We start from the raw sequence: 26,565 nt of genomic DNA, 5'->3' as shown, positions 1-26,565 counted from the left end.
AGAGGTACATTCAGGGGTAAGGGCTCAGGGCGAAGGAATCTGCTAGGCTCAGGAAACCTGGAGGACCCTCTGCTCTGTGCCCCTCACATAGGATCTTGGCAAGTCTTCTCTGGGCCTCAGTTTATCTGTGTTGTGCGGTTCGGCGATGATGCACATCCAGTGCTGAACAACACTTGACACAGATGCTTAATACATCACCCCTGTTTTCCTTGTAACTTAGGGTACAGTCTCAGTGCATAGACAGCACGTCCCTCATACAAATTCTACATAACTCCCAAGGTGAGACCGCCCTAAGATTGTGTGTTCCCTTCACTCACTGCCGCTCCGCTGGTTTTTCTGGTTCTTCCTGGTGTCTAGCCTCAGTGTCTCTTGCTGCCCCTTCCCCCTGCAGGGTTACCTGAGCGGGCGTACGACTCGTGGCACGTCTTGGTGATCTGGGCTGCGAGCTCTCGGTAGTGGGCCCTCTTTTCTTCCTTGGCATCCTCAGCGCCGAGGGCGATCATGCCCCCAGAGAAACAGGCCAGGTGCCCCATCTTGTGGTCCAGAATCCCCCCTCGCCACTCAGCAATGTAGGTCAGCCCCCCAGGAGAGACATTCAGCAAGTAGGTCTCTATTGCCTGGGAGCAAGGTGGGAGTTGGGCAGGGGGAAGGGGCGTAGGAAGGGGGACAGAGAAGGGAGGGGGAGAGGACGGAAAAATGAACATTTTGCAGATAGCAGTGAACGCAGCTCTGCTGAGCCCTCCATCCCAGGCGAAGGAGGTCCTTGACCTCGGCCGGCAGCTGGCGGTGGCCCCTGATGGGGCCTCTAGGAGGTTTAGCCACTCACTTGGCTGAAGCCTGGTGCCTGCTGGGGGCTTGGACACAAGACAACTCCCCAGAATGAGTCTCTCATTTAGACTTAAAAAAAAATTTATTTTTAAGTCATTTCTACACCCGGTGTGGGGCTTAAACTCACAACCTTGAGATCAAGAGTTACATGCTCTACCAACTGAGCCAGCCAGGCGCTCCTCTTAAACTTTTAAATCTCCTATGTACAAAGATTTAAAAAAATCTTTAAAAATTCTTATCCATCCTCCACTATATCCTCTGTTAGGGAATCTTAACCTGAAGCCAAGTTGGCCTGTGGATGGGTTTCAGGAGGTCCTGAGGCCACTCAAATTGTATGTGACACTTTTGTGTATGTGCATTTTCATGGGAAGAGGGTCCATAGATTTTATCTGATTCTCAAAAAGGACCTACAGAAAGTTAAGGGCTGCTCTCTGCAAGCCCTTATCATACACCTAGTTTAATGACCACGATAAGTAAAGCACATGGATCTAATGTCCTCTACAGACAAAGGGGTCGAGGGGCTCGCCCCAGGTTACCCAGCCATGCTGGGATTAAGACGAGGATCCCCAGATACCCAGGCTGCTCTTCTAGTACCTGACAGCTGCTCCTCCTGGTGCCAAGGGGCTTTGAGAACCCCCATCCTCAACTTCCGTGGGAGATGATACTGCTGGTAAAGACTCCAAGGAGGCTGGGAGATGCAGGTGTCAGGCCATGGTGCCCCCCCACTCCCTGCTGTTAGTCCCTGGGAGCCCTGGAGACAGAGGTAACTGCAGTGCCTGTGGATGCTGGTCCAGGGCTGGGCCTCTGGGGCCCTGGCCGGTATCTTCCTGCATTCTTGCCCCTCCCACCTATTCTCTAGGGGTCTCTGTTCTCTGTAAATAATGGGCCTTAAGTTTAACCTGATACCACAGGCAGGGTGCCCAGGAGCAGATTCCTTGAGTTCAAATCCCACCTCTGTCAGTTCCAAGCTGTGTGACTTTGGGCAAGTTCTATATGCTCTCTGTGCCTCAATTGCCAAATAAATGTATGAAATGGGAATGTGAGCGTAAACCACCTCACAGGATTGTGAGGCTCAAGGGGATGTGTGTGTAGAGCTCAGCACACTTGTTGGGGGAGAGTCCTCAGTGTGTGTTGGCAATATATTCCAGTTCCTCTCCAGTCTGTCCCCTGCCCCAGGCCTCTTTTTCACTCACACCTTCCCCCTTCCTGTGAGTATTCGAGTATGCTAGGAGTGCCTCCTCTGTGCCCCCGTCGGTGGTTCGGTGCAGGGGATGAAACCCCTGAAGACACACAGCCTGGGCCCTGCCTTGGGGAGCTTACCTGTTTGTAGAGATTCCCAACAAAATCAAATACATGTGGGAATTATGATTTGGGGTCAGTATTTTGAAAGAAACACGTTCCTCCTCAACTCTGCTACTCTATCCTCCACAATGTGCTGCCCCAGACCGAGCCACTGCTGCCCCTGTACTCGCCTCCCCTCTTATCTTTCTACATGGTGCTGTCCCCACTTTGTGCATCCATATCTGTGTGTGTTCTGGGGCAACTCTGTCTCTCTTCCAGGACTCTGAGTGCCTTGTGACAGCAGAGGCCACCACCACCAATCTCCAGCCAGGGGCAGGCATACAGATGGTGCTCAAACAATACTGGCTCTTGGATCTGTTTGTTCCTTTCCCCCTCCTGAAAGGTCCCGGCTGGTGGGCTGGCTGCAGGACGGTCTCTGAGCAGCAGATGGGGAAGCTCTGATGATGACATGCCAGGGCACCTGCACCATGGCGGGAGGAGCTCTGGGGGGGTCTGGGCAGCTGCCCACTACTGGGTTGGCTCTGCTCTGTGCAGGGCCCAGGCTCCTAGGCAGAGCTGGGTCCATGTGGGTGTGGAGGAGGGGTGGCAGGCTAGTCTAGGGTGCAGAGATCTGGTTCAGTCACCCTTTGTCGACACCTGGGGGAGAGTCCATGAAGCCTCATGTGGTAGCACAGAAACTGCCCCTTCAAGACTGGCACCCATAGGTTATTTCCATTTTGAGTTAACCCCAAGCAAAGTAATCATGGTGAAGAGGAAATGACAGGCCATCTCTCTGTGAGGATAAACTGAGATAAGCAGATAGGTACAAAGATTCAAAAAAACAAGGCTTTCTAAAACTCTAAGCAACACACACAAGATGGCACAGGCTGGCCACTGACTGGTTAGGTTTAAATGGTACAGGAGGCAAGAAGAACTGAGGGAGAATATAGAGAACTGGGCTTGAATCCCAGCTCTGCAACGTGAGAGTTGGGTGATTCTGGGCGAATTATTTCACTTTTCTGAAGACTCCCTCTCCTCATCTGTAAAATGGGAATAACTCCTGGGATAGCCGTGAGGTTTTATTCAAAGACTCTGGCATCCTTTGCTTCCTGGAGAGGATCCCATCTGTCCACTCCCCAGAGGGATTTCAGGCAAGCCAGGTTCCTTTGCAGGTGGCAGGAGCACTGGATCTGGAGTCAGTCAGATCTGTGTTTGCACCCTGGCTGCCATGTGACCTCAGGTTCTCACCTTTAAGATGGGGCTAAGTAAGACAAGGCAGTCTGTGCACTTGGCCTGGAGGAGGCCACAGTGACAGATGCTTTCCCGTAGCCCTCAGGGCTGTGCCTGGTCAGCTTGTCTGAATCATCCTCACCCACCCTCTGCTGGACAGCAGCAAACCCCCTGGGGCAGCTTTCAAGGCTGTTTCTTGGGCCCCTGCCCAGAGGTTCTGATGTATCCTTGTGAGGGTGCAGCCTGAGCAATGGGATTTTACAGTTCCTCCCAGTGATTTTTAACGTGTGGACAAGGTTGAGAATTACCAGAATATTCTTCAAAGCCCTAAACTTGCCAGAGGCCCAGTCTTTACCCAGGGTCAGAGACACTCCAGGCTATTCACTGGGGATATCAAATGAGGGGAGCAAAGCCAAGTTCTCTCCTGTTCAATCAAGTAGTTTCCATAAAGCTTCCAGTTTGCTTAAATAATTCATGGCCATTTCTTCCCTTGAAGCCTCAACCACAGTGTGCCCTGAGGGCAAGGAACCAGGCTGCCTGCTAACTTCATGTTTACCCTGCAAGGAATGGCAGAAAGTGCAGAAAGGCCTTTCCAGGCAGCATACCCCATGCAGGCAGAACACTGATCCTCTGACAGCAGACACTGGCTGTGGTCTAAGCTCAGCCAAAGCCGAAGCCAGGGCTAAGACTCAGACTGAGATGGGACTAGAGTCCCAGCAGCTGTTTCATGATCAAGGTCCTGGTGCTGGGGAGCTAGGTGGGGAAAACTCATCCCCACGTCCACAGTTTAAAAGGTCCATGGCTGTGGAGGCCTGTTTCAATGTGCTTCCCTTGGGCATGACCATTCCCGGCCAGATTCATGCAGTCAGAGGGTAGAGTTCATTCATTCATCTATCCAACTGTTCATACCCATCCATCCTGTCCATCCTCCCACCTACCTATCTATCTACCTATCTACTCATCTATCCTCTACCTACCTCCCCATCCATCCTTCCACCCACATCCACCCATCTATCCATCCACCATATCCACCCACCTGTCCATCCTTCTATCTACTCATCCATCCTCTACCTACCTACCTATCCATCCTTCCACTCACACATCCACCTACGCATCCCTCTATAACATCCACCCGTCCACTTATCCATCTATCCTTTCACCTATCCATCCTTTCACCTGCCTATCTACCTATCCACCCATCTATCCTCTACCTACCTACCCATCCATCCTTCTACCCACACATCCACCCACCCATCTCTATGCAACCACCCATCCATCCACCCACTGATCCACCCATCCACTCATCCATCCATCCATCCACTCACCTACCCATCCATTCATCTATCCATCCACCCACCTATCCCTTCAGCAATTGTATGTTCATTTGTTCACAAAATATTGTATACTTCCTATGTAGTAAGCACAGTTTTAGGAGTGAGGCAGACAGGGTGAGTGACTAGACAAGCTCCTTGCTTCTCAATAACTCACATTCTTTTTGGGGAAGGCAGACAATGAACAAGTAAACAAGTGCATATGAAAGCAAAGAAGAGTAAGTCTATAGTATGTGACAGAGAGAGACTGTGCAAGGCCAGTTTCCGTGGCATTTGGCTTGACCAACAAATGGGACCCACCATTTGAATGCTATTCTAGGTAGAGAGGACAGAAAGTACAAAAGCCCTGAGGTGGAAATGAATCTGATGTCTGAGGAAGACTGGGGACCAGAGCTGAAAGTAAAGGGGAAAGAGTTCAAGGTGATTGGTAGGTCTCCATCAGGTGGGCAAAGGTGAGGAGTCTAGCTTATTCTAAGTATGACGGGGAGCCAGTGAGGTAGGAACATGAATTTCCAGTTCTTCTGACTGCTGTGTGGAGGGAGAACCAATGTAAAAGGGGATGGGAGCAAGAAGTCAAGTTTAGGGGGCACACGACCTCAGACCATGGTGGTAGCAGAGCAGATACAAACTGTTTGACTTACTTTATGGGGAAACTGAGGCTCAGAGCCTACCCAGTGCCCTTTCCTTAGTTGGGCTCAGAAGTATCTACTGATGGGCTACTGGGATTCCATAGCCCCCTTTTCCATAGCTTGGGCTAACCAACTTCTTCTTCCATCCTAAAGTCCCCCTTTCTTTGGAGAGACTCATCTCAGCCTACCATCCTTTGTTCAGTTCACATCCTGGATACAGACCAGCAGTGGTGAGGGACAGTGAGGGGACACGGGGACGGGGTTAGAAGATCTGGCTCTGGCTCCAGCTCTGTGCTGTGTGGCTTTGAGCAAGTGCCTTCCCCTCTCTGGGCCTTGGTTTTCCATCCACATAAAGAGAAGGAGCAGAACTGGATGCTCCGCTGAGGGAGGCCCCTCCTCACCTGGACATGCCAATTACATCACCTCTGGTTCTGCAGGAAGATGGCTGAGGGTCTTGCTTTGGCAGCCTCATCTGTGGGCTCCCAGGCCAGTGTCTGGCTGTGTTCTGGGCTCTGACACACTCACGGAAGCCCAGACACCACGATTTCTGAATCAGACTGCTTCCTGTGAGACCTCGGACAAATGGCTTTACCTCCTTGAGTGTGGGTTTTGCATCTGTAAAACGAGGATGCTAACACGGCCCTAATTTCAAGGCATTCGAGAAGAGTCACAAGCTGGGTGTGCAAAGCACCTGGCTGGGGAGGAGACCATCTTGTTTTTCTGGCCAGCTCGCCACGGGGGAGGGGTGGCAAGCCCCTGGCACTCAGGGATCTGTGCCCAATGGTGAATGACCAACCGCCCGTGAAGAATGAGGTGCCTGTCTTACCTCCAAGGCTTCGTAGTACATCTCTTTAGCTTCCACATCTGTCTTGGCCGACATCAACCAGGATTTGATCAAATATTCATAAAAACTATCCCCAAGTCCTCCAACCGAGACGTGGTCTGTGAGGAGAGAGGACAGGAACATTATCTCCAACTGCTGAGGCTGCCAGGAGGGCCTCACCGAGGGGACACCCGGGTGGCGAGTCTCGTCCACTGGCCTCAGTGGTCCCCCAGGGCCATGTGTGGGTGGGGAGCAAGCCTCTGACCAGCAGCCTTTGAGCCCTGAAGGAACAGGGGTAGAAAGGAAGACCCAGCCTGAGACTCGGGGAACCCAGGGCCATCCTGAGCACGATCATCTGGCACACAGGCACACGGGCTCACTCGGGTGTATAAATCATGTCGCTTTTGCAGGCCAAGGATGGCAGGGCCTCTGGTTATTAACTGTAAATGAGTTGCATTTCTTTAAAAAGATAATCTGGTGGCAGGGAGTTCAGAGATTTTTATTACCCGGTGACAAACATGGTAATTAATGCCGGGCAGGTTCATAAAAGGCCACGGAAAGGAGGAACGAGAGTCTTAATTTAGTCAGAATACAAAGCCACTTGGAAACACTGAGCTTCAGTTGAGCAGATTGGGATAAATGGAGTTTCCCAGGGGTGGGGGGAGGGGAGACTTGGGTCTGAGGAGCCCCTCTTTGCCCCGGTGGCATCTACCTCAAGTTGCCCTCAGAGCAGGACTGGCTGACTCCACCCAGGGCTATCCTGGGAGAAAGATGGGTCAACCAGGAACACTGAACCAGTGAAGCAAGACACAGAAAACGCTCCACTCACATGCTTTAAAAATTAACAACAGCGAAATGTAAAGGCATTTAATAGATAAAACCAAGAGCAAACTTCAGTTCCCCGTTAAGATACGCTTCAGCAGGAGACAGGAAGGAAAATGGGGGGGGGGGTAGATTCAGGTGGGGTGGGGGTGATGGGGAGGGTATTCCCAGCTCCTCTGGAGAAAGTGGGGAGAGGAAAAGAGGAGGAGGGAAGATGGGTGGGGGGTGGAGGGAAGAGAGAAAGGAAAAGAATCCATCAAAAGCTATCATTTCTCCAGAGTCTACTGTGGGCCAGGAGCTCTACTGTACTACCTATAACAATCTCCCAAGAACCCTGCCAAGTAAGCACTGCCGACCCCTTTCCTGGGTGGGAAAACCCTGGGGGAGCCTACGTAGTTCCTCCAAGGCCACCAAGGTGGCGGAGCCCTCGCTTTCTGCAGCTTTACAGCCAACCAGAGCATGGAAACACGCTTCTTCTATGCCCAGAGATAGAGAGAATGAGTGTGAAGAGAAAGGGACCAAAACTCAGAGGGGAATGACAGGTGGGGACCAGGAAAGTGGGCTAAGAGGAATACCCAGAGTACACCAGCCTTCCTGGCTCCCTCCAGCCCCATAAACAAATCATGTCCCCTCAAGGGTCAGGATTTACAAAAACTGGAACAGATCAGGGAAATCCTGAGCCTTGGGGAGGAATGGGAGGGGGGTCAGTGTGGGCTGGACCTTACTGCGTAAAGAGGGACTCACTAGCACAGCACATCCCTGACCACCCCTGGCTACATGGAGGCCACAGCTTGGGACACACCACCAAGGGAGGCTCAGGGGCAGGCTTGGCCCAGCATGTTGACGGAACAGAAGGTCTGTGCCGAGCAGGGGTTGGGGAGGCTGGAAGTCAAACCAGGTCAGCCTCTGTGTAGGGCCTTTCCACAGCTCCCAGCCCACAGAAGAGGCACAAAGGTGCACAGCCAGAGGCACTGTCCTCTCCATACTCTTCCAGGCCTGCCTCCTGTCACCGTTCCCCCCACCACTCCAGACACTCCTAGCCCCCTGGCTCCCCACATTATCTCTCCCCTGTGGTGACCCCTCCACCAGTAACACCTCTTCCCCTCCTTTCATGGCTACCACTTCCTCACTGCTACACCCCAGCTCAGGCATCTCCTCCTCAGAAAGGCTTTTCTGTGTTCTCAGAAACCTGCTCACAGTCCTTCCCTACAGGGTGACCCCAAGGAGTGAGATAAGGCCCCGTGGTGCCTCATGTGGGGAGTGCTCCGTGGTAGCCCATCCTTCCATTGCTGGGTAGTGTGCTTTGCCCCTGGCGGCTCCCCAGATTGTGTGCTAAGTCTCTACTTCTGGGTCCACCTCCCCCACCAGGCTGTGGGCTCTTTATGAGGAGGGGCCACATAAGATTCACATTTTATGCCTGGTGACTATATGGCACGCGGTGGACATCCAGTAAGTCCTGAATGAAAGGAAGGTCGGTTTGAGCTGTGCTGGGAAGGACCTCAAATGCCAAGCCACAGAGTTTGGACTTCATCATGCAATTGTAGTGTGGCTGAGGGCACCAGGGGGAAGGTAGGCAGGATTGGGGAGCCAGGCCCCCGGGGGTTCCATAGGGGTTTGAGACATGGTATCTCCTTGGGGATAAATGCAAAGTGTCCCAGAGGCCTCCATCGAAGTGAACAAGTCTCATTTGGAGGTCCCACTGCTTTCTAGCTAGTGTGTGTCCCTGGTGTCCTACTCTAGTGCTGCATGGTACATGGAGAGCCCAGAGTGGGACTCGGAAGACCCAGATCTGCCATGAGATTAGGAGAAGCCATTTTCACCTCTGGACCTCCATCTTTTGGTCGATAAAATGCAAAAGAGGGACGTGAATTGGTGTCCACAAGCCTGAGCAGAGATGGGCCTTGCTGCTTCCTGAGCACGTCAATACTGTCGTCACACTTGGCAGCAAGAGGTGGTCACCATACAAGCTGGGGAGCTGGCCGGTAGAAAGGAGCACGAACCGGGTGGAGGTTGCCACGCTGGGGCTGACAGGCAGCTCACACTGCTGTCCCCACTGGGGAGACCCTGGACTTGCCGCGCCCTCCTGCTAAGCAAAGTGTGGGATTCAGACAGCTGACCAGGCAGACAGGCCACTCCGGGCCCAAGCTGAAGGGCAGGCAGCTCTCTGAGCTCTAACTGGCTCTGCGAGGACGGATCTTGTCTGCACTTGGTGCCAACAGGAGTCTGCTAGACTCGTCCTGGTTGTGAAGTCCTAGTGCCCTGCCGCCAGCCTGCCCACCCCCCACCCCCCCAGGGTTATCCTGCAGCTCAGCTTCCAGCAGGAGTGGGGAGAAGCCAGAGCAGGGCCTGGAACTAGGACACAGCTCCAACTCCTCCTCCCCAAGCTGCAGTTTCTGTGGTTATCCACGGGCTACCCAGAGGATTCAAGGAGAGAAACGAAGGCGAGCACACTTAGCTTACGCAAGTTGGAAATGTAATCGTCTGTTGGAAAAATACACAATTACCAAAAAATCCCGGTGAAATCACAGAGAGCCTGAGATGAGTAGGGCTGCCAGAGCCAGGGGGGAAGGCAGGCGGGCGCCCGGATAATCTGGGCCCTCTAGCCTTCCCTCTGTTCTTCAGCAGGCCTCAGATTCATATTTTACTAACATGAAAGAAACAATTTTCCGTATGTGACCAACTTTGCCCAGCCCGGCAACTCCTGGCGCCGCCTGCAAGTTATGCTTCTCGGCAGGGGAATCCCTGGAATTTCCCCAGGTAGCTGTTCAGACCCGGGAACCATGCCTTCTCCCTCTCGGTGGGCTTCTGCTGAGCTGTCCTGGAGCAGCTCAGGCCAGCAGTGAGTAGTTTAGCTCTTTACCCAGTCAGGCCTTGCAAATAGAACCAGTAACGGTTATTGAACTGTCTTCCTGTGGTCATAATCTGTAATTCAAACCTTCATTTCCTCCCTGCACTTTTGGATTTGGCAGTGTGTTTTGGTTAAAAATATTTTGTATTTATCTAAGTGGTTTTTGCAGGAGGCCACTTGGGGGGTGAGGTCATCATTGGGGAAGATTCCTGGGTCACATTTTCTGGGCCTTCTGGACCTGCAATCACAGAGGCCCAGGGTTGCAAGAATGAGGCCTCTGCAGTTTCTCCCCTGCGTCCCCGCAGTCTGGCCAGACCTCCGGGCCCTGCCTGCATACTTTTACTGATGGCCACCCGTTACCTTTTGGCACAACACATATCATCTCTGGAAGATGAACTAAAGTCCCTTTCCCGCAGCTTCTGACTATTTTCCCACATTCTTCCATGGTGCACAAAACAGATATCTCAAGCTTTTCTCCCATTTGCAGGAGATGAAACCAAGGCTCAGAGAAAGTGAATTTCCCGCAGCCAGGCAGTAATTAGTTTCAAGTACTTTGCTCCTGAGCCCTTGCTGATGTTGTAACAACTAGGGCTGGAGGCAGTGGAAAGGGAGTGGGGTCCTTGTTTCAGCAAAAGTAGTGGGGGCGGGGGGTGGGGATGGGGGCTCTCTGGGAAGCCTCTAAAGGCAGGGCCCAAGGAACTTGCCACCACCAATTTGTGCTGTGACCGCATGATCAGGACCTCTTGATAAATCCCAGGGTCCTGGGAGGCTTTTCAACACCCTCCAGGCTGCACATCCCCCCAAACCCCATTCTTTTTCGGTGGGTAGAGCTGGGGGCTGTAAATGAGGTTCCACGGGTGACCCTCACCCATCTGGTTGAGGCACAAGCTTCTGAACAGAGTACAGCAGGAATCCCAGGACCAGTCCTGGTAGGTGTAAGATACAGCAGTAAATTCATGATTTTTATATTGCTATATAGTCAGGCTGTGCTTAAGAATTAAAAAAAAAAAAAAGGATTAAAATTGGAGGTGGAGCACCAGGTTGGGGGCTGGGAGAGGATGCACGGTCTTTCCTGGGGCCACTTCTGGAGTAGGCAGATGGTTCTATGTAGAATGCCCCCACAAGTTTGGGGGTGACCAGAGAGACTTCAGTGGTGCCCTAAGAGATGGAAGCCTGGAGATGCGGAGTGTGCAGGGGATGCAGAAGGCGGGTGGCTGCCACCACACATGTCACACAGTAGCACACACAACACAATGACAGTGAAGGCTCGCTCCCCACGATGCCTGGCAGGATGGGTGGTGCCCTGGGGCATGGGGCAGATGCCTCACTGGCCTGCGGCTCTGATAAACGTGTCCCTCCTCACTTGGCCAGGTGCCTGGCATGGGAGGCTGGTGGCAATCAGGCTGGCTGGGGGGTAGCATCTCTATACTCACGTTGCATCCAGTTCCCGCTCACTGGGCTGAGGAAGTTGGGGTAGAGGCCGAAGGGCTTGTTGATCTTCCTGAGGACCTTCCGGATGTTCCTGACCTGCCAAGAAATGGACACCAGATTCACCTTCACTTTCTGGAAGAAGCCAGCGACTCTCAGCCACCGCCAATGGAGGTAGTGTGTTTGGATCCAAGAGGAAACCACTCAGACGAGGCAGGAGGGAGAGCTGTATTACCAACAGCTGGCCCTGGCCTGGAGGTGGCGTGAGAGGCATGGGACATGGCTGGACATGGCCTTGGGTGGGAATGGGGCGGGGTGGCTGGCCACCACCTCTGCACTGACCACTTTGTCTGGGGACTTGCTAGGCCCCCATGTCCCCCTTGCTTCAGCCCTTCCTCACTGTGCATTGCTTTGGGGGATGGACCTTTTCTGAGGGTGTTGGTTCCTATAAGCAACAGTAGCTCATTTGTAATTGCTTGGTCAAACTGCCTTTTCAATAGGTCAGAAATGGGGACACCTGGGTGGCTCAGTGGTTGAGCATCTGCCTTTGGCTCAAGGCATCATCCTGCAGTCCCAGGATCGAGTCCCACATCTGGCTTCCTGCATGGAGCCTGCTTCTCCCTCTGCCTCTCTGCCCCTCTCTCCCTGTCTCTGTGTCTCTCATGCATAAATAAATAAAATCTTTAAAAAAAAAAACAGGTCAGAAATGGTCAATACTGGCAATTTCATAGGGTTCAGCCTTGGAATATTTTATTGTATTGGACACCTTTGGAACCATTCCAGAGGAAAGGCCTGGGCTCCTCGACACCCCCTGCCCTCATATGCACCTCAGGGTGTTAACAACAACAGTAACAGTTGTTAACTTTTCTCGGACCTCCGAAGCCAGACCCATTACATACATCACCTCCAACCCTTAGTGGTATTATCTCTGTGTAACAGGTGACAAACCCAAATCTCAGAGTTTCAGTGGCTTGCCCCTGGTCACTCAGCTCATAAGCACCAGAGCCAGGACACGAGGTAGGTCTTGGCTGACTACACAGAGTAGCCCTTGTGTCCAATACAGGTTAGACAGGGCAGGGACCTCGCAGTAACACATAGCAGAGGCTGCCCCGGCTGGAGCAAGAAGATGCTAGATTTGCAACCTTTGAGGCTACAAAGGATGAGAAGCAGGAAGGCATTTTATCCCTTGGGGTCTGCTCTCTGGCAGTACATGAAATCCTTCCAGCACAGAATCCACCAGAACAGAGAGGCCCTCGGGGATGGTACTATATCATGCTTGTAGATTTATCTACAAGGCTAGAGGCAAGGAGAGCAGCCTTTTTAGCTGTCAGACCTTTCTTTCCAGGGGACAGCACTTTGCTTTACCACATGAGATTTCATATCCATTTATGTTAACAGAGTCCATTATAGGGGACAGGAATGTGCTTGTACCTGAGTTATTCTCAACTATCCTGGTGGTGAGCAGTGAAGCAGGCTAAATTAGCTCCCCTGGAGGGTACGGGTACTTCTAGAATTTGGGCCAATTTGTTGACTGCCAATAATCACCTCTGTGGGAGGCATGACTGGGGGATGAAAATAGCCGGAGAATGTAAATGCAGAGACGCACTGAGAGAAAGACAGGCAGATGGACTTGAGGGGAAAAGCCTGAAGCCTGCTATACTAATCTCGTCTTGAAGAACGTGGGCTTCAGAGTCAGAAAGTCCTGGGCTTGAATCCTCGCTTTATCACTTACCAGCTGGATGACCCAGGTCAGAGTCTCAGTTTCCTCCTCTGTAAAATGTGGATAAAAGGAAGACCCGCCTCAGGGTTTGGAGGGATGGTTAGAGATACAATGCATAACAGGTGCTCAGGTGGACTTTGTCCAGACTAGCCAGGGACTAAAGGAGCTCCCTGTCCCACTCCACGTCAGCCAGTCACAACCTTCCCAGAGGAGTTTGACTCAAGAGCATGGGGGAGGGAGGGCTTGGAGGAAATAAGACCTATCAGGAAAAGGGACTGAACTTATTCCACGAATTTTCAAGGTGGGGTGTCACAGGATGCCAGAGTCCTCCCTGTACAAGGGAAAGCTTCTGAAGGCAGGTCTGACATGACAGCCTATTTAAGGGGGGTAGAGAACCCCAACACAGAGAAGTGATCAAGGGACTGAAGAGCTCTTCTTGAGCTTCCCAAGAATGCTCAGGGGGATTCCCACACTGAATAAACAGTGCTCTTGGGATCCCTTGGTGGCTCAGTGGTTTGGCGCCTGCCTTGGGCCGAGGGTGTGATCCTGGGGTCCTGGGATCAAGTCCCACACCAGGGTCCCTGCATGCTTCTCCCTCTGCCTGTGTCTCTGCCTCTCTCTCTCTCTGCGTCTCTTGTGAATAAATAAATAAATTAAAAAAAAATAAGCAGTGCTGTTAAATCTGGCATCAAAAAGCATATGGGTGCTTGTTATAAATGCAGATTCCCGGGCCTGGGCACAGCCCAGAGGTAGGTTTCCTACAGGCACACTTTGAGGTTGGCTGATGGACACAAGACTGGGAGCTGCTGGGTGGAGGTGTGAATCTATGATCTTCCGGCTCCCTGGGCACCCCAAGAGTCTAATGTTCAGAAAACGGAAGGCTTTGGGAACGGGAGGCCTACAAAGGGTTCTTCTAAGAGGGAGGATTTCATCTCCCTAGGCAGGACTCAGGAAGGAACACTTGCTGATGGAGCCTGGGCGCCATCTGAGAGGGGTGTGTGTACCCTTCCCTTCCTTGGGTCTCGGGTTAGACCCTGGGAGACAGCTCCAGACAGTGGGACTGCCAAGGGCTGTAATGTGGAGGAGCTGCTTCTTCTGAAGGGCTTCACAGAGGTGCAGAGCGGGCAGCTTTCAGGCTGGCGGACACCCTGGATGCTAGCTCTCGGCACCCCTCGCGGCCTTAGCCAGCTCCGTAACAATGAGGAAGGACAGACTTGTGCCTCTGCTGTAGAGTGAAATCGCTTTGCCAGCCTGCTGACAACATGAGCTAGGCGGGCATCTGGAAGGAAAAGGCAGCCGATCTCACATGAAAAAGTTAACTGTCTCTGGAAAGGGGACTTTTGCACCTGGTGGCCAATTCCTGCCAATACGAGCTGGTGCCTGGATTTCGGTTCTTGCACTCTCTCCAGATTTCACATATGCGTGGTTGCCACCGAGCTGACACCCGCCGGTGAAAACCTCGCGAAAACCTCTCGCTGGCAGTCTCATCTCCTCCCTGCCCTGGTAGGACCCCGATTACTCCCTGTGCTCACCTTCCTTGCCACCTGGCTTCAGGCACTCTTAGGGCTTCCACAAGCAGCTACTGGCTGTATCAGTGGTGGCTGGAGGCCCCCCTCTGCTGATGGGGGACCCCACTTCCCCGCCCTGGCGCTCTCAGTGGGAGAAGAGGGAGGAGCTGTTTGGGGGGGGGGGGATTCAGGGAGAACACTTGCCTTTTCTGCGAAGACCTGGTTGCCAGAGAGCTCGGTGAGGTGTAAGAACTCCAAGTGCAGGGATCCAAACTCAGCCAGGATGCTGCTGCTCCCTGCCATGGCCCAGCCCCAGCTCCTATTGGAGCCGCTGTGGAAAGACAGAAGCACCCCATCACCTGTCTGCTGGGGGGGGGCTGGCTCCCCTGCTGAGAGTAACAGGGGCTTAGTGGGGGGAGCACACACTACGACGTGCCAGGCCCTGTCCTGGGAGCTGTGGCTTCTGATCTCCCTTACTCCTCCCTGTTAGTAGGGAGGCAGCACTGCTAATAGCCCCATTTTGCTGATGAGGACACTGAGGGCAGTGAAGTGACTTGCTAAGGGTGACTTGAACCCAGGCCTGTCCACCCACACTTTGTTTCTATCACCAAGCAGCCCCTGTGAGATGTGTGGGCTCAATGATGATGGCAGAGCTGCCTTGGTGACCAAGACCCAGCACTCAAGTTAGGCTAAATTTACAGGGGATATCACCAACGCACAGGGACCTCAAAGACCCCACAGAACACTTTCTGCTTCACAGTCAATGGCACTGCGTGTGGAGGGTAAACTGCTGTGGGGGGTCCGAATGGGGGCAGATGAAAGGTGGGGACCCCACCTGGCCTTTCCCTCTCCCCACACTGTCAGTACTGCCCAAAGACCCACAATGGCCCCTCCTGGAATTCTGTGGAACCCACACCTGACAGGCAGGTGGCTCTGGTATGACCATAGGTCTGGAGCTGCTGGACCCCTGGGAGGCTCAAGGTTTAGGAATAAAAGATACAGGGGCTCTCGGAGCAAAGGGCTTCTCAGCTGTCAATCATGAATGTCTCATGAACATCTCAGACCGATCCTCACTGGAGAGGCTCAGTCCTGCTTCCAGGTACTGGGTGCTTCCAAGGAGGAAGAGCGCAGAGGTGGGGTTGCAGGTTGTCGTCCTATCTGCCCCTCTCACAGATGAGGAAAACAAGGCCTGGGGCGGTGACGCCACCCACTCGCCATCACACAGCACGTGGAGCAGCTGGGACCCAAGGCTGGCCTGATGCCAGGGCTTGTGCTAACCACTGTGTGGTCTGCCTCTCTTTTAATTACATAATAATAAGCAAGGATGCTGCCTTTTCAGGTGTTTTTACTTCAATCTCTGTAGCCAGGGGGCCAGGATCAAGTTTGTTAGCTGAGAGGCCTGGGGCACACCATCCCCACCTTCTGCACCTAAGTTCATGCATCATTAAACTGGGCAAGAGTGAATGGTCCTGGTCTCTGTTCCTAGGGCTTTTGTGGGATGAAGAGGGAAGAGAAAAGTGCAGAACAGAGGTAGCCTTGGGCTAGATGCTTCCTCTCCCCGAGCCTCAGTCTCCTCATATGTATCATGATGATCTTTCCTGTGGGACATTTAGGACAACCAGGGGGACAAGGTAGGGGCAGAGCAGGGTGGAGTGGCCTCCTCTATCTGTAAGGGCTCTAAGGAGCAGGCTGAGGGGGCTGGCTCTGCCCTGGCAACTGGGAAGCCCCTCCCCTTCCCTGCTGGGATAGCTCTGCCTCCCTAGGAACTGGTTTCTGTCTGTCCATCTGCTGGGAACAGGACGAAGGGAGGCAGGCGTGGGCAAAGGCAGGTCAGGGAGGTCACAGTTTGCCATCTGAGGGGCACCCCTTTCCTTGGGGCGGGTTGGGGCTCTCCTGAGGCTATCCCTCTCCTCTCTCAGCTCCATTATCTGGCCTGAATAAAGTTTCTTTTTTTTTTTTTGAATGTTTTTTTTTAATAAATTAATTTTTATTGGTGTTCATTTTACCAACATACAGAATAACACCCAGTGCTCATCCCGTCAAGTGTCCCCCTCAGTGCCCGTCACCCATTCACCCCCACCCCCCGCCCTCCTCCCCCTCCACCACCCCTAGTTCGTTTCCCAGAGTTAGGAGTCTTTATGTTCCACCTTTTTGGGTATTTCCCTGACTTGAGGGGCATGGGCAGGTGGGGAGGGATGGGCAGAGAAAGGAGACTTGGCTCCTAGATAATAAATAAAACGGCTTCTGTTTTTTGAGCCACTCAGATACCAGGCACTGGGTCAAGCTGTTTGCATCTTGACTTCATTTAAAGCCCACAGGTAAAGCATCATTCATTCCAATATACAAAGAGGAAACAGGCTCAGGGAGGGAAGTTTTTGGAAGGTCGGAGCCGGGAGGTGGCAGAGGCCGGATTCAGACTGGGCTCTGCACATCCCCTAACGGTCTCCCACCCAGATGGCCCCACATCCCCCCAGAGGGAAAGTGAAGGTGTCCCCTTCTCTGTCCCTCTTCCCCCCCACCCCGCAACCCCCAAGCCAAGAGAGACTTCTCTCTCCGGCTATCTCAGTGGGAGCCGTGGGTACCCGTGGAGGGTTTCCTGAATAATGGATGCTTCCTGCCCTCATAGCAATTCAAGGTCAAAACAGCCACCAGTCACCCACCTGAGTCTTTTGCTCAGAGAGTCTTTTGCTCTCGTTTTCTCCCACATGAGCCTCTCCTTCCTCTTCCCTCCCTCCCGAGTGGGCTTCCTGCAGTGGAGCCAGCCTGGCAGACAGGCAGGCCAGCGCTGGGCAGACGCTGGCAGTGGGCGGGCACCTTCCCTCTCCTGCCCGTCTTCAGATGCTGGCTCCTGCAGCAGCCGGGCCGGGCGACTTCGAGCAGATCAGCTGATCTCTCTAGCCCTGTTTCCTCATCTGTTAAATAACTGTACCCACACCTCCCAGGGCTTTCGTGAGGTATAACTTAGGCATGTAATAACTGTCATTTTTAACATTATGCAATTATGCAATCTAAATCATGTATTTATAGTGTATTAAAATTATCGTTTGAGTTATTGAGCTCCTGATGGGTGCCAGACAGTTGTAGTATCTTATTTTATCTTCACGTCCAACTCCGGAGGTAGATACCATGATTCTAATTTCACAGGTGAAGATGCTCAGACTCAGAGAGGGGGAGACACTTCTCCGAGGTCACACAGCAAGTGATGGAACTGGTAGAACTGAATCTGAATCCAAATCTTAGGTACTTTGTGTCCCAAACGCATCTGTTCTGGACAGCATCCAGAGACCAGGAGGTCTTTTGATCAGCCCTGTGAGGCAGTGGGCTCGTGGAAGCTCTGCCCTCTGCCCCCCCTCCCAGTCTTTTAGGCCTGCGATTGGATCTGCGGCCTGTTGTCACTTGTGTGTGTGTGGCTGCAAGTGTGTGACTCAGGCCAACATGTGTATCTCAGCCTGATTTGAGTAGGTGGCAATCAGGTGTGTAGACATGTGTGAGGCTGCGTGTGTGAGAGAGATTAATCCTTGGACTGGCCACTGCCACTGTCTCAGATTCAGTGGTCCCCCCAGGTCACAGGTCACAGTTGTCCCTGCCTCTGCCTCCCAGACAGGAGGAGCAGTCAGGCTCACTTTGGGGCAGGGCCTAGTTATCTAGCCCTCCCGCTGGGACCCAGTCTGGCCCTTCCTCTTAGAGCTGCCCACAGCAAGCCCTGCCGGGAGCAGGGGCAGCAGAGGTGTGTGGCCCAGCTCCGAGCAGCAGGCCCTCTCCAAAGAGCAAACTCAGAGCCACTGGGGCCACAAACATCCCTGATATTCCCCTGGGTGGAACAGGGTGGCGTTTTTTAGCAACAGACTCTCTTACCCAGAAAATGAAAGGGAGGTGTTGCCAGGAAATATGCATATACATACATATGTATACAGCACTGGCAGTATGCAAATAGCCTAAAAATAAATGCATTTTCTTAATCAGAAATGTCAGGATCTGTGTCGCATCCAGTCTAGGCTCTGAGGGACAGGGTTAGGGCAGGCAGCCAGGGCTGTGCTTGCAGGCCTTGGGGGTGGGCAGTGCCCTGCACAGAGTGGGGAAGGATGAGCCAAGGTCCTATCCTAGACTCCAGGCAGTGAGGCCGGAGAAACCAGCCCTGGGTGAGAGAGCAACAAAGATATGGTGTGTGTGTGTCTCGGCTCCGTGATGGCTGGCTGTGTTTCTCCAGGATCAGTGTTTGTGGGAGAGGAATCTGAGCAGAGATCCAAATGTCCGGCTCTGAGAAGTCAACCCTGGCACCGAGAATGGATTTGATTGGCCCTGGGGGCCTGTCTGTGGCCTCTGGTGAGATTTGTGTGAGGCCACACCCTAGGAATGCTCTCCCAGCACAGACTATAAGGGAAGTGGCTGACTCGGCAAATCCCCTCTTCCCTGCGAGGCCCCCAGCAGGGCAGGCCTACCCACCCCAGGACAGAGAGAAACTGAGGCACTGGACCAGAGCCCGGGGCCCCTGACTCCCTGCCAGGCAGCTTGCAGGAGCTACTGTTGGATCGAGAATCCTGACATAAGACATCACTTTAGGAGATGGAACAGAGAAGTCTGGTGAGAGGGAAATATTACAGCCTTCCTCCCAGACTTGGGGGTGTCGGAGAGCCTCAAGTACGGCCCCAGGGAGCTCCTGGGCACTGGGGCAGCAGGGTTACTGTCTGAGGGAGGGCCAGGCAGGCATTAAGAGCAGAGCTTTCAATCTGTAACAAAACTGGTTTAAATCTTAGCCCTGGTTACCTATTAGCCATAAGGCTTTGGGCAAGTTACTTCATCTCTCCAAGACTCTGTTTGAATAATGGGGATAATATAAATATCTACCCTCAAAGGGTCTGCTGTGAGGAATACTTGGTGAGGCAATGAATGGAAACCCTTAGCACAATGCCAGGGCCATAGAATTGCTCAGTAAGGGGTAGGCACAGAGTCATTGTTAATCCTTTATCCTGCACACAGTACCTAGCACGGTTATTTATTGAAGGAATGAGCAAAGAAATGGACATGGATCCTGTCATCCAGAAGCTCCCAGGCCAGCAGGGACCATGAAGAGGCACATGATGAGGCCATAAGGAAGCAGACGAAGTGCCTGCAGGCCAGGAGAGACTAAAACGCTTCTGGCTTGACGGCACAGGTGGCAGGTGAGCTGGCCTTTGCCGACCAGGGAAGCCGTCTGAGGAAGGCGACCAGTGGAAGAACAGAGTGAGGAAAGGCAAGACAATGGGGCATTGAGGGTCCCCAGGAGCAAGACTCATGCTTTATAAAGATTCAGAGATCGAAAAGCTGGCTGGCCATTAGTTCTCTTGACTCTGACCCCATCCCTTCCCCTCTCTGGGTCTCAATCGCTGCATCTGGAAAATGAGCGGATACAAACACACTCCTATTCCCACAACAGGGAAGTGCAGCCACGCAGGGGGCAGGGAAGCCCCCACAGGCTTTGGAGCTGGATTCAGTGGCAGCCCCAGCTCCATGCTTCTCTCATTGCATCGCCCAGGGTCCCTTCCACTCTGACATTCTGTGACTTAGTGACTACCCAGAAAGTCTCCAGTTCATACACTGAATTAAGCTGTAGATGAGGAAGGGAAACCATGGAAGGAGCCAATAAGAATCAATGTTTTAAAAGCAAGTCAGTAGAAAGAAGCATTGCCAGTCCATGGTTTCTTTGATTTGTGGAACCACATGGGAGTTCTCTGATCTTATCTAACACTTTTGATATAATCCACATTTTCTGCAGTAAGAATTTACTATTTTTAAAGAGGGGAATATTCCAATAAGTATTATTAAAAACAGAGTTGCAAGTTCTGGGTTTGTGTCCTGGAATGGTCAGTTACTGGCTTACGTGACCTTGGCCAAGGCCTTTTCTCCTTGGAGTCCAAGCCTCCGTGGGCTAGACGCCCCCAGAAGCCCCTCTCGGTTCGGATACTGGGTTCTGGAGACCCAGCCCAGTGGTCCCTCTGTTCAGGGTCTTGAGACCTCCTAGCAGCTTGGGGTACCTTGTCGTGGTGGGAGGGTGTGATGTACCTGCTGGCTCCTGACCCTAGCTGGGCACACCTGTAGGGCTGTGAGTCAAGGCAGCATTGGGGGACGATCACTTCTCACCTAGGGAAGATCAGGCCTTATGAATCCCAAGCTGCAGATGTGATGTTTGTTTGGTGACAAACATCAGCCCTGGAGAGCCCGAGGCTAAGACTAGTCTCCACTGTGCCACTGGCTTGCTTTGATTCCCAAGGCAGGTCCTGTCCTCTCCCTGTGCCTCAATTTCCACAGATGCAGCCAAAGCCACAAGTGGGAAACCAGAAGATGTCCTACCTTTTGAAGTTTACAACACCTTTTGGGATTCCCGTGGGGGTGTTGAAGGCTGGTAGGAGTTTCTCTCCCAGCTTGATGGCCTTTACTCGGAACACCTGTAAAGGAAGCGGCACAGGGAATCATGAACCAGCCTGGGTGGGCACCATCCCTGCCCCAAGCTGCTCCTGCTGGGGGTAACCCAGGAGCTGTGGGCCCAAAGAGGGAAGGGGTGCTGTGTCAGGTTCTGGACTCTATAGACATTCCTGGAGACGTGGCCTTAGCCGAGGCACCTCCTCTGAGCGCAATGCCCTTCTCACTCAAAAAATAAGACCAATACTGCCTCCTTCAGAGGCTGCTGGGAGGAGGGATGACAATTAGGTAATAGCTGTAGAGCCCAAATGACAGTGTCAGGACTATGATGAAGGCTCCATGATTCTAGTTGTGCTTTGGGATGGCCACCGGTAGGATGAAGCAGCCAGGGCAGTGATCACCAACGGCTGGTGCCTGCCCACACCACAGGACCAGGATGCCACAGGCGGGGCATGTGGAAGCACACTTGACAGAGTGGGAAGATCACTGGACTGGGAGCCCTGCCTGGCCCCTGGTTCCAGTCCTTCTCTCTTGGCTTGGCTGCTGCTGTGTGCTTCTCAGCAAAGCACTGCTACCCCATGTGCAAAACCAGAGGAAGGGCCTTTCTCCCTTGACATTCTGAATCTACCCACCATCCCATTTTACAGATGGGAGTGAGCAGAGAAGGTGAATGGTTAAACTCCTAACTTGATGGCCAAGGAGCCATAAGGAGGCCCCAGGCCTCAGGGCCTTGTGGAAAGCTCTGACTCCCTCACACTGTTCTAATTCTCTCTCTCTCTCTCTCTCTTTAAGATTTTATTTATTTATTCATGAGAGACACAGAGAAGAGAGGCAGAGACACAAGTAGAGGGAGAAGCAGGCTCCCTGTGGGGAGCTTAATACGGAATTCGATCCCAGGATCTAAGTCAAAGGCAGACGCTCAACCACTGAGCCACCCAGGGGCCCTGTTCTAATTCAAAAGCACCTGTGTTTGAGTTCTTTTCAGTTTTTGGATGGATGCTTGTATTGCGATGTATTTCCCTCTCAGGACTGCTTTTGCTGTATCCCAAAGATTTTGAACGGCTGTGTGGAGGTTCCTCAAAGAGTTAAAAATAGACCTGCCCTATGACCCAGCAATTGCACTGCTGGGGATTTACCCCAAAGATACAGATGCAATGAAACGCTGGGACACCTGCACCCCGATGTTTCTAGCAGCCATGTCCACAATAGCCAAACTGTAGAAGGAGCCTCGGTGTCCATCGAAAGATGATGGATAAAGAAGATGTGGTCTATGTGTACAATGGAATATTCCTCAGCCATTAGAAACGACAAATACCCACCATTTGCTTCAACGTGGATGGAACTGGAGGGGATTATGCTGAGTGAAGTAAGTCAATCAGAGAAGGACAAACAGTGTATGTTCTCATTCATTTGGGGAATATGAATAATAGTGAAAGGGAATATAAGGGAAGGGAGAAGAAATGGGTAGGAAATATCAGAAAGGGAGACAGAACATGGAAGACTCTAACTCTGGGAAACGAACTAGGGGTGGTGGAAGGGGAGGAGGGCGGGGGGTGGGGGTGACTGGGTGGCGGGCACTGAGGGGGACACTTGACGGGATGAGCACTGGGTGTTATTCTGTATGTTGGCAAATTGAACACCAATAAAAAATAAATTTATTATTAAAAAAAAAAACAAAAAACAAAAAACAAAAGCACCTGTGACCTTCTGACGCTGTGGTTTCCCTCTTAGGAATCTATTCTAAGGAAATAAGTCATCAAGGATGTAAAAACTTAACTTTATGGCTATTTATTCCAGTGTTGTTTGTAACAGTGGAAAAACAGAGATATTCTAAATATCAAACAATAGGGAAGTGATTAAATTAGGATTATTCATGCAACACAATACCATGCAGCCACTGGAATGATGTAGAAGACTAATAGCAAAGAAAGGGTTTGTAGTTTGTTAAAAGAAAAATATATTTTGATATAGTGCAATCAACTTTAGTAAAAATTATATGCACGCTGGATGCGTGAGGAAAGGTTGGGAAGTAAATACAGCAAAATATTAACAATGCTCTCCTAGGGGTGTGGAGTAGGCTTATGGAGGAATTTTGTTTTCTGCATTTGGCTTGTCTCTCTTGTGCTATTTTTATAATAAAAGCAAACCCACAATAAAATATATATATATATATATATATATATATATATATTTTAAGATTTTATTTATTTATTAGAAATAGAGAGAGAGAGGCCAAGCACAGGCAAAAGGAGAAGCAGGCTCCATGCAGAGAGCCTGACCTTGGACTCGATCCAGGGGCCTCCAGGATCATGCCCTGGGCCGAAGGTGGCGCTAAACCACTAAGCCATCAGGGCTGCCCCCTCAGAGTAAATATTATTTATTTTTTAAAACATGAGATATAAGTTCCTTAGCAACTGTTCCAGGTCAAACAACACACATTTCCTTTCACTTCCGAGCTCACGGGGGAGCCAGTTTGCTGACCTCCCGAGTGCTGCCAAACAAAGTCTTCTTGAGTCCCCTGGCCCCGAGATGTGCAGCTGAACTGCCAAGGCAGCCGTGGAGGGACTGCAGCAGGGAGGGCTTCCCTGTACCACCTGGGATGGGGCTGCGAGGCCTCTGAGGGCAGCTGTGGTTCTCGCCCAAGAGGGGAGGGAGTGAGATGGGAAGAACCGCACCTGGGGCCTGGCAGGGATGGAGGAGAGAAGAGGACAGTGTCCACTGTCCCAGAAGTGGGCCCGGGGGCCACCTGCAGCTGAGGCCCTGCAGGAGCTTGTCTAGAAGCCAGATTCCAAAGCCTTGCCCCAGAGCCACTGGCTTAGCAACAACAAACGGCCCTTATTTGAAGCTCCTGATACTGTCACTTGACTCAGAGGAGGCTGAGTGCAGAGGCACAGAGGAAACCCCTGGCACCTGAACCCAATGCTGAGGATCCAGGCAGCTGACCTGCTGCCCTCTGCCCTGAGGACTCCTTGCTAAATCTTCTTCAAGGCTCTTAGGAATGTCCATGTCTCTACCTTTGGAAAGCCCTCCTGCTGGCGGGCCCTGCAGGGTTTCAACCACACCAGGAAGGATGCTGAATGAGTATGTGTGGACAAGAGTGGTATCACCAGGAACAGAAGAATATAAGTCCTACTTATTCTCTTGGAAATGAGTAGGTGTGGAACAGATTCTGAACCCAATTCCACTATGTGTGTGTGTGTGTGTGTGGGAGAGTTTCCCTATGCCACCGAGCAATTCGCCAGACACCAGCTGGGTGCCCTATAATTCAACTCAGTTCTGACGCTATCTTCCTGGAGATAGCATCAGATTCCACAGTTTGAGGATTCAATCCTACAAGACAGCCACAGCCCCTCCCCTCTCCCACTTCAAACACCAGTCCTGAGTCTGGCTGGTTACCTGGGCTTCTGATCAATGGTCTATAAATCAGAGGTTCTCACAAACCCCTCTGTGGGTTTAATTTGCTAGAGTGGTTCACAGAACTCAGGAAACATATTACTTACTGGATTACAGGTTTATTATAAAAGGATATAGCTCAGCAACAGCCAGACGGAAGAGATGCCTAAAGCGAGGTATGTGGCAAGGGGCACAGAGGAGCTTCCATGCTTTCTCCAGGTATGGCGCTTTCCCCACATCTGGTGCTCCGCCACCCTGGAAGCTCTGTGGCCCAGTTCCTTTTGGGGTTTTATGGAGGCTTCATTATATGGGCACGACTAATTAAACCACAGCCAATTGACTCCTGATTCAACACTGAGTCCCTCTCCCTTCCCTGGAAGTCAGGGTGGTGGAACTGAAAATAACTACCCTCTCACCTTGTGGTTGGGTCTCTTGGCAACCAGCCTGTATCCTCAGGTGGGGTCCAAGTCACCCAATTACCATAACAAAAGACACATTTATTGCTCTCAGCGCTTAGGAAATTCCCAGGGTTTTAGGAGGTCTGCCAGAAATGGGATGAAGACCAAATATATATTACTTATTATAAATCACAGCGTATCACTGTGCCAGGTGTCTTATCTACAGGACCTTCAATCCCTGCAACAGTGTGTGTGGGCAAGGTGTTGACCACTTTGAGGAGGATACAACTGAGTCCCAGAGAAGCAATCTGCCCAAGGTTGTGGGGCTATTAAGTGATACCAAACTGCCTTTCCAACAGATGTGGCTACAGACAGCCATGGTAAGCAACAGTCAGGGGCCCAGAGGTTCCAGAACCAAGGTGAGAGAAACTTAGCAAGAATTATATTTTGTAGAGTGTTAAGTCCTCTGGGCTGGGAGTGAGGGCCCAGGTTCAAATCTTCCCACTTTGCAGCTGTGTGACCTCGTGTGAGCTACATAGGGTCTCTGACCTTCATCTACACAATGGAACTGTGCATGTGCCCTGGATGCTTCACAGGGTTCTTCTAGAAATCAGGTAAGAGGATGTATGAGTGAATGTGCTACATAGACTGTGAAGAGCTATGCAAAGGTCACCTGGTGTGGCTGTCATCACGCCTGCCATTCTCATGGGCGATTTGTAGGAATGGCCTACCCAGCGGGGGAGTCTCCTCCCATAGGTTCCCTCTGCAGCAAAGAAACGCCTGGCCCAGGAAGGGGCTTGGGGTCTCAGGCACCATTCCACAAACATTTGTAGGAAATTTGAAGAATCCTAAGACCTAGTCCACAGGCACCCAGTGTGTGTGAGATGGAGGACAGAAAAGGGGGAGGCCTTGGTCCAGTGTGGCTGAGCCCTGGGGACCCAAACCAGCCTTCAGGGACTGCACCCTGGGCAAGTTCCTTCTAAGTCTCAATTCCCGCATCTGCTAGTAGGTGAAGATCCCACCATATGGGGGTGTTTGGGACCAATGAGACAGAGCCCATGGGGTATGGTCTCTGCCCTGCAGAGGTGCTAGCGACAGAGAGGGATCAGCAGGGGCTGGAGGACAGAGTTGGACCTGTCTGGTCAGGGATTCGGAGCTTTGTGGGGCTCCCTGGGCTTTTTGAAGGATTTCTAAATCCCAGGTGCTCCTGTCCATGCCCCATTGTCCAGTCTCTTTCCTAGAGAGTCAGAATGATGATCCTTCTGGTGATATTGGGAAACTGAAGTGACCCATGAAGGATGCTTTTTAGGCTCCTCTTCCTGTCTATCCCTGCTAGCACCTGCACCCTGCTTTACACACACCTTATGGTATACATGATGTAGCCCTCCTTGTAAGGATCAAGGACTCAATGATCCTTTGGAGTCTTCTAGCATAAGAGATACCATCTAAGGAATGACTGCGCAAGAATGACCAGGTGAGGCTGCCCTGTGTGTATTCTAGATACTGATACTAGACATCTCAATGCCATGGCTCCCTGGCTCCAAGGAATAAGTGACTTATGCAGGGCCCCTGGACCCTCGTTCTTGTTCTGACCAGCTCCCAGATGCCTGAGAGAACATGTACATCGGACCACAATCCTCAATAGAACACTCAGCTCCCAAGCAAAGAAGAGACTTATTTTCCTTTTCCTTTCCGAGTCTCCCAGATGCTCTGTCTGTACCTGCACTCTCTCTATGTCTTCAACAAACTCTGCTCTCACTTCCTCTTGGCTCACGTTTGATTTCTATCCTGCATGAAGCCAAGGGCCCCCTTGGGGGCCCTCCCTTCCTCTGGGTCCTCAGACCCAGCCAGACTAGATCACTAGATAGCCGAGGCCTCAAACAAGTTCTCAGAATCACAGATAGCCTCAGAGGAGGGAGGAATGGGGGTC

At 52.0% G+C, this 26,565-nt stretch overlaps 1 protein-coding gene across 1 annotated transcript in view; it reads right to left on the bottom strand.

Moving 5' to 3' along the window:
- Positions 1-26,565, bottom strand: part of MAN1C1 (mannosidase alpha class 1C member 1) — a 141,395-nt gene that overhangs the window by 5,389 nt on the left and 109,441 nt on the right. Inside the window, exons 5-9 of the mRNA XM_055331988.1 lie at positions 20,776-20,870; positions 14,653-14,779; positions 11,226-11,319; positions 6,126-6,241; positions 398-617 (exon numbers count right to left, since the gene is read on the bottom strand). Coding sequence (XP_055187963.1) covers positions 398-617; positions 6,126-6,241; positions 11,226-11,319; positions 14,653-14,779; positions 20,776-20,870 — 652 coding nt within the window. The remainder of the gene's footprint in view (positions 1-397; positions 618-6,125; positions 6,242-11,225; positions 11,320-14,652; positions 14,780-20,775; positions 20,871-26,565) is intronic.

The sequence above is a fragment of the Nyctereutes procyonoides genome, unplaced genomic scaffold, assembly GCF_905146905.1.
Source record: "Nyctereutes procyonoides isolate TBG_1078 unplaced genomic scaffold, NYPRO_anot_genome, whole genome shotgun sequence".
Classification (NCBI taxonomy): Eukaryota; Metazoa; Chordata; class Mammalia; order Carnivora; family Canidae; genus Nyctereutes; species Nyctereutes procyonoides.
The sequence above is the reverse complement of the archived record's forward strand: the minus strand, read 5'-3'. Positions and strand labels throughout refer to the sequence as shown.